Source organism: Octopus bimaculoides, chromosome 21, assembly GCF_001194135.2.
Source record: "Octopus bimaculoides isolate UCB-OBI-ISO-001 chromosome 21, ASM119413v2, whole genome shotgun sequence".
Lineage (NCBI taxonomy): Eukaryota > Metazoa > Mollusca > Cephalopoda > Octopoda > Octopodidae > Octopus > Octopus bimaculoides.
The window spans coordinates 908,930-915,942 of record NC_069001.1 but is presented as its reverse complement, the minus strand read 5'-3'; the positions used below and the strand labels follow the sequence as shown (position 1 = coordinate 915,942).

At 35.9% G+C, this 7,013-nt stretch overlaps 1 protein-coding gene across 1 annotated transcript in view; it reads right to left on the bottom strand.

Moving 5' to 3' along the window:
* The window catches only part of LOC106867288 (abasic site processing protein HMCES), a 60,258-nt gene that overhangs the window by 17,691 nt on the left and 35,554 nt on the right, over positions 1 to 7,013 (bottom strand). The window contains exons 2-3 of the mRNA XM_052975394.1: positions 6,400 to 6,537; positions 4,357 to 4,584 (exon numbers count right to left, since the gene is read on the bottom strand). Coding sequence (XP_052831354.1) covers positions 4,357 to 4,577 — 221 coding nt within the window. The 5' untranslated portion in view covers positions 4,578 to 4,584; positions 6,400 to 6,537. The remainder of the gene's footprint in view (positions 1 to 4,356; positions 4,585 to 6,399; positions 6,538 to 7,013) is intronic.

Sequence of the window (7,013 nt, the reverse complement as noted above, 5' to 3'; positions counted from 1 at the left end):
AAAATGTATTTGGTCCCCCCCCCCTCAATCACTAATACACAGAATTGGTGAACTTCAAGTTCACCAATTCTGTGTCTTGGTAAATCTTCTTCAAAGGAATACTTTCGTGGAGATCTTACGAAGTGCCACCATTACCATCTTCCACATGACATGAAGGCCCCCAGGAGCTGGAACCAATAAATAGGAATAGAAACGGTTTGAAATGGAAGAAAAGAAACAAAAAGAAAAAGAAGAAAAATAATGGCAAAACAGTGTAAATATAAATATTTGAAAGAACAACTAATGTAGGTATAATGTAAATCAGATAAAAGAGGATGGTGGTGGTGGTGGTGGTGGTAGAGGCTGAGAGGGAAAAGAGGGTGAAATACGGTTTTTTTAATTGATTTTATTCAAGATGAAGTGAAAAATTTTCTCGTTTACTGTTGGTTGCTTTGAAGTTCAAAAGAGAAAGAAGTGGTGTGGGTGGGTGTGATTGAGAGAGAAAGGAGAGAGAGTGGGACAGAGGGAGAAGAGAGAGTGAGGAAAAGAGAGAAAGATAGTAAGAGATAGGCAGGAGGATAGATGAGGGAGAGAGAGAGAGAGAGAGGGAAGGAGACAAAGAGAAAAAGAAAGACCATAACAGAAATAGATAAAGAGACAGACTGATAGACAAATGGACAGACAGACAGATAGATAGAAATATATAAATATGTATATATAGAGAGAAAATGATAGACAGATACATAAAAATAGAGACAGGGAGATAGAAAGAAAGCAGGGGGCAGGAAATAAAGATAGATAGATAAATAGATAACTACAGATAGATACTGATACAAGAAGTTCATAAAGTGGAATATATTATTTTGCCGCATGGAAGAACTGAAATCTGAGATTTCATTCTGACAATGATATAGATTTTTATTGAACCATTTCCATGTGTGTATGTTGTTCTTAAGTAAGTGGGTAGTCAAAGAGGGTACAGAGGATAATAAGAAAGAGGAGACAGATGCAGACATGGAATGGACATAAGAGAATAACAATGAAATAAAGGTCTGTTGATGGAGATATAAGAATCGAGATGTGGAAAGAAATGATACACACACACACACACACACACACACACACACACACACACACACAACATACATATATGAAATACATATAAAATACATAAGACATATGAATGTGCATGAGTGAATATATATATATATATATATATATATAATAGAGAGAGAGAGAGAGATTATAAAGCAAAATTTAAACAGTGTAAAGAGGCATCAATAAAATTGAACGGTGCTAAACTTGGAAAAGTTCAATGGCAGCAGTCCAATCCAGAATCAGAAAACACAGCGTTCAGCCAGGAAAGATAGATAAATAAATAAATAAAATAACAAAATATACATTTCCAGCTCATTTACCAAATGTGATAGAGACATATATATGTGTGTGTGTGTGTAAACAGAGAGAGAGAGAGATTAACTTCAGTTTATCTGTGTCTCTACCAGTTAATGAAGCGGACAATCATTGCTTCTGTGTTTTCTGTTGGGAATTTTAGGTGAAGATAATGTTTTTGTTTTTTGTTGATATTTTGCTTTCATGTGAAAACTCCAGATTTAATAGAACAAAGAAAATGAATCTGGTTAAAACTGGACAATGAACACTAAATGTGAATTTGACAATGAATCTTTTTTATACGACAACAATTATTATTGTATTTATCCATCCATCCATCGATCTCTCTCTGCTCACTATTCCTGAGAGTGTTGTGGGGTCAGAGGCCTCAAGCACCTCTATGATAGGGTCCTATCAGAAGCGACCCTCATTACACTTTCCAGCTAGGTTTCCAAGCGTGACCAGTGGAGACAATGGATATTATCCAACTGTTTGGTTCTTGCTCTGCCCCTAGGTCTCTTGCTGGTTGGCTAGGCTTGGAGAATTTATCTTGTAATTCTTTCCTGTGCCATTCTAGTCACATGTCTGTAATCCCGTTGCTGTGATCTCTCAATGTGTATTTAAAGAGAAAGAACAGAACAAAATGTTTTTTTATGGTTTAGACAGAGAAATAAAGGCAGCACTAATAATTAGAACTTCTGAAGATGGTGAAGATATGTGAAAGAGTGAAAAGAAACTGTCTTGGATGGCTTCAGGAAGGGCATCTAGCCATAAAAAGAAAAGAAAAACATGTTAAAACAGACAATAGAGCTCAACACAGTACACTAGTTTGTAGGATGCTGCCAAACTGTCCAACCCATGCCAGTATGGACAATGGCCATTAAATGAGGATGATGTCTTGAGGGGTAGTACTGTTGGAAGTGGTACAGTAGCCAATCAAGTTATCTACAAATCAAGGGATCTAATTTAAATGTTTGCAACAGAGCAGGGGTTAACTGAAGGAACCCTTAATTCCGAATGCTAACCTGCCCAAGACTACCTCTGGGTTCTAGGATACAAACTCCCTGTAAACTTTGGTGTTAAGTTCCAAATACCATCTTCCTAACAACCAAGTTACTTTAAGGAATTCTTTATTATTTTGAAAGGTAAGTGAAACACAGGCAATATATTTCAACAGAAACAAAAGTGCTAAGTCCACCTGGTTTTAAACCAATGTGTGTCATTCATATGACATTTTATTTCTAGATTTTTCAGGAAGTGATTCAACCTTTTTCGTTACCGTATTTCTATTGAAAGACACATAAACAACTCTTAATTTATTCTTCGAAAGTAATAAAGTGAAATACCTTTGTTATTCGTTTGCTGTTTGGAACATAAATTTAACATGAAATTTTGATGAACGGTTTTGATTTAGATCTCTTGGAAACGGTGAGTTTATATCATAAAACCAGAGGGGGTCTCAGACAGTTTGGTATCAAAAGCGGAGGAACAAATTCACAAAATACAAACATTGCTGTCATCGTCATGATTTTTGATTTAACGTCCACTTTCCAATGCTTGCATGGGTCACATGGAATACACTAACATGTCTTACTATCACTGATAGCTCCACAAGACACGGACTAGAACAGCCAACTCTCAACTCTTCGACCCTTGACCCTCTCTTGACTACCGGCTACTGGTCTATTTATAATGGATGGGAAGGGTATACAGTGTCATCCGAGATCAGTATATCAGCATAGTTTGTTTCTGTTTTGTATTTTGTTGTTTTTTCCTGCATAGAGAACCCCCCACTCCATTTGCTTTTTTCCCTGTTATTATAAACAATAAAGTGTTCTACTTTTCGTCTCTAAGTATTTTTCTAACTGTTGTTCTTTCATGGGTAGTTCTCTGTCTGTGTCAGGTTGCGACCTCCTTCAGCGTGGGGTAGATATATTTATCTGAGTTGTTTTGGGGTAGGGACTTCAGTATTCTGTTGTTCGTTTCCTAACAAGATCGTGAGAGCATGATGGACAAACTGTTAAATAGCCTTTCATGTATCTATCTTCATTTTCTGAGTTCAAATTCTGTCAAGGTCGACTTTGCCTTTCATCCTTTCAGCATTGATGACTAGCCCCCTCACCAAATTTCAGGCCCTCTGCTCCTTATAATAGAAACAACTGCCACTACCACCACCACCACCACCACCACCACTGTGATCCCCCTCAACATTATCTCAAGATGTATGAAGCCTTTTCCTGTCCAGATAAAACACTGAGCTTCACAATCAAAGTGTTAAACAGCAAAAAAACTAAAACAAATGATTGTTACAAAATAAACATCTAACATGTATTAGAAATAGTTAAAGTGTGGAGGGAGATACCACTGGTGTCATGCAGCAGCAGCAGCAGTAGTAGTAGTAGTAGTAACGGTGGTGAAGGTTACAATTTAATGACTTGAAGGAAATTTATTCAAAGGAAGAATAAACATAAATATGTTTGTCTGACCTAGATGTAGCCCAAGAAGCTATGTGTGTGTGTGTATATACATATGCACATACATGTGTGTATTTATGTACATGGTGTGGATGTATGCATATATGTATGAAAGATTGCTCACACACACGTATGTATAAAAGTATGTATGAATATATATATATATATAAATATAAACATATATATACAGCAAATATATATATATAAACATATATAAATACAGCAAAATCCCTTTACTATTCTGAACCATAAAAATAAACTTTTCTCACAAATCTCTGTTTATTGTTCTTTTCCAAATAGTTTTCAGTTTTCTTTTCTTCCTTTCTTTCTGTGGTTTTGTTTATTACTTGTCTGGCCAGGGTGGGGAAAGGGTAGAGACAAAAATGTGAAGAAAACCCGTACAGTCATTGTCGTCATCATTGTGACATCCATTTTTTGTTCCAAGATTGCATAGATTGGACAAAATGAAAGAAAAACCAAAAAAAAAGAAAAGCAACATGACAGGACATACCCTTCAGCGAGAACAACACATCGTCTGCCCTTTTCCAAAGGAACCTTAAACATCTTCTTTTCCAACATAGTCTCAGACTTACAGTTATTGGTTTGGTAAGGGATGCCATTAGGGTTGCCTTTGTGCCAAGAAGGAACAAGACCCCATCTCATCGGCTGGATTACACGCTTCGATTTAATCGAAGCTTCAGCCGTGTCTTGGAAATGTTGACTAGAAACCATGACTGGTCTGAAAAGGAAACACAAAATAATTATTGAATAATAAAGTTCTTACATTGGAACATTGATGTGTAAATGTCTTGTAGGGTGGAGGGATATTATCATCACAATCATTTCACTTCCACTTCCTCAGTGTTTGTGAATGGGTTAAACGGAATTTAATGAGGCCGATTTTCTATGTCTGAATGGCCTTCCAGTCACCAACCCTCACCTGTTTCCAAGCAAACCTTTCTCTTTGTAGTTTTACAAATGGAGATGACCATTTTTCTAAATGTATTTGCTACATTCTCTATGTCTGTGTTTACATACAGTGAGAGATACATGGTTTTGGAGAGTCTTAACTCTTCTTTCTAGCAAACCGGTACACTTTGTACCCTGACTTTTAATATATATTTTGCCTGTTTGCTAGCCACTTTATCATTATATATATCAAAAGGATGTGTTATAATACTATTCCACATATACAAAAACAGCCACACCAACACAATCCAACACATCTCCATCATCAGCTGCCCCACAGATATCATTATGGTTTCGACATATTTAGTGACATATAAGACACACTTTTTCTCCTTAAAAGTGTCACAAAAAGATCATCCTAGGTTCTATATGCAAAGTTGGATCCTATATTACATGTTTAATGCATTAAAAACATTGGGTTGTATCTAATATGCCAGTATGCCTTTTATAGCAGCAAATATAGTGTGTGTGTATGTATATATGTATATATATAAAGCAAGCAAGATTAATAAATAGCTTATTCTCTGAGTACCAACAAACAGCCCATTCAATTATTATTGGTTGTTGCTTACTGAGGAGTTTACCAAGAATTTGAGAGAGAGAGAGAGAGAGAGAGAGAAGAAATTTATACAAGAAACTAGTTATTTGTTTTAAAGGTTGGTATTATTATAGACACTAAATTTATCAAAAGTAAACCCACTATCTATACGATGCATGGGTAATAAATATGCTCTTGTTCTCCACACTAGTGCTGGTCGAAGCAATTTGAAATATCCACAAAAAAACAAACTGCTTTTTGTCAGGATTTTGTGGTTGGTATAAAGCAGAGGCTTTCAATAGGTTCCATATATCTGCCTATTGGAATGTGTGTGTGTGTGTGTGTGTGTGTGTGTGTGAGTATGCATCAAGATATATATATATATGTTTTATACACATGTACACACACAAAATAGATAATAAAGTGGGACATTCTCGTGACATATGTGCTCTTATTCTCATATATATATATATATATATATATATATATATATATATACACACATACATACATACATACATATCCACATACACACACAGATGTATATAAACATATATGCATGTGTATGTGCACATATATCTATGTACACATGTGTGTGTGTGTGTGTATATATGCATGCACCCACACACACACACATATTTATGTGTGCAAGTACATGTATGCATATCTATGCATTTATGCACACTTGTGTACACACACTACAGAGTCAAAGTTGATCAACAGATGCAGAAAAACGATCTCTCTTCTTCTAGGTAATTCCTGTCTATAATGTGTCTGTAACATATATATGTATACCTGGATATTTGAACTACATATCCCTTTTTTTACTTGTTCCAGTCAAAGGAGTTGCAGGGAAACAATGCTGGACAGCGTATCTGTGGCTTCAGAAGGGGATTGGTTCAAAGGAGGTTGAATGTGGAATTGATACATGTCGGATAGTTTTCTTTTTATAACACCAGTCCCCCGATATTTTTTGATCGGACTTCATAAATAAAAAAACAAACCCCAAACAACAACAAAATATGTTTGTGATAAGTTCCAACTCACGTGTAATGTCCAGGGGAGATATTATATGAGGGGTAGAAGGTTTTCCCATTCTGAGCATTTTTCCAAACTGGTTTTTGGAAGGTTCCATTGCTGTCTTTAAATGCACAGCCTTTGCAGATAGCATCGGGATCCAGAGCACTAGAAAGATAAACAAAAACAAAAAAGTAATAATTTCAAAATCAGACGAAAACAAAACGAAACTTTCAGAATCAAGTTTTTTCTGTTGAATAAAAAATCCTTTTTACTGGAAGCACAAGGAATTCAAATTTTGAGGGAAGAGATTAAGTCGATTACATTGACACCAGTGCATAACTGGTACTAATTTTATCGACCCTGAAAGGATGAAAGGTAAAGTCAACCTTGGTGGAATTTGAACTCAGAACGTAGCAATGGGTGAAATACCGCTAAGCATTTCTGCCAGCTCACTGCCCTTCTGTTGAATAAAATCAATATATGGATTGTAGTCTGGTACTGATTCTATCAGTCTACTTTGCATGTGAACAATTCTGTCAGCTTGTATAGCTACAAGGGCCACAAAAGATGAAGGGACAAATATTTTATCAATCTCTGGAGAAAGAAATAAAAAAGGCAAAGTTGACACCCATCCCATCCCT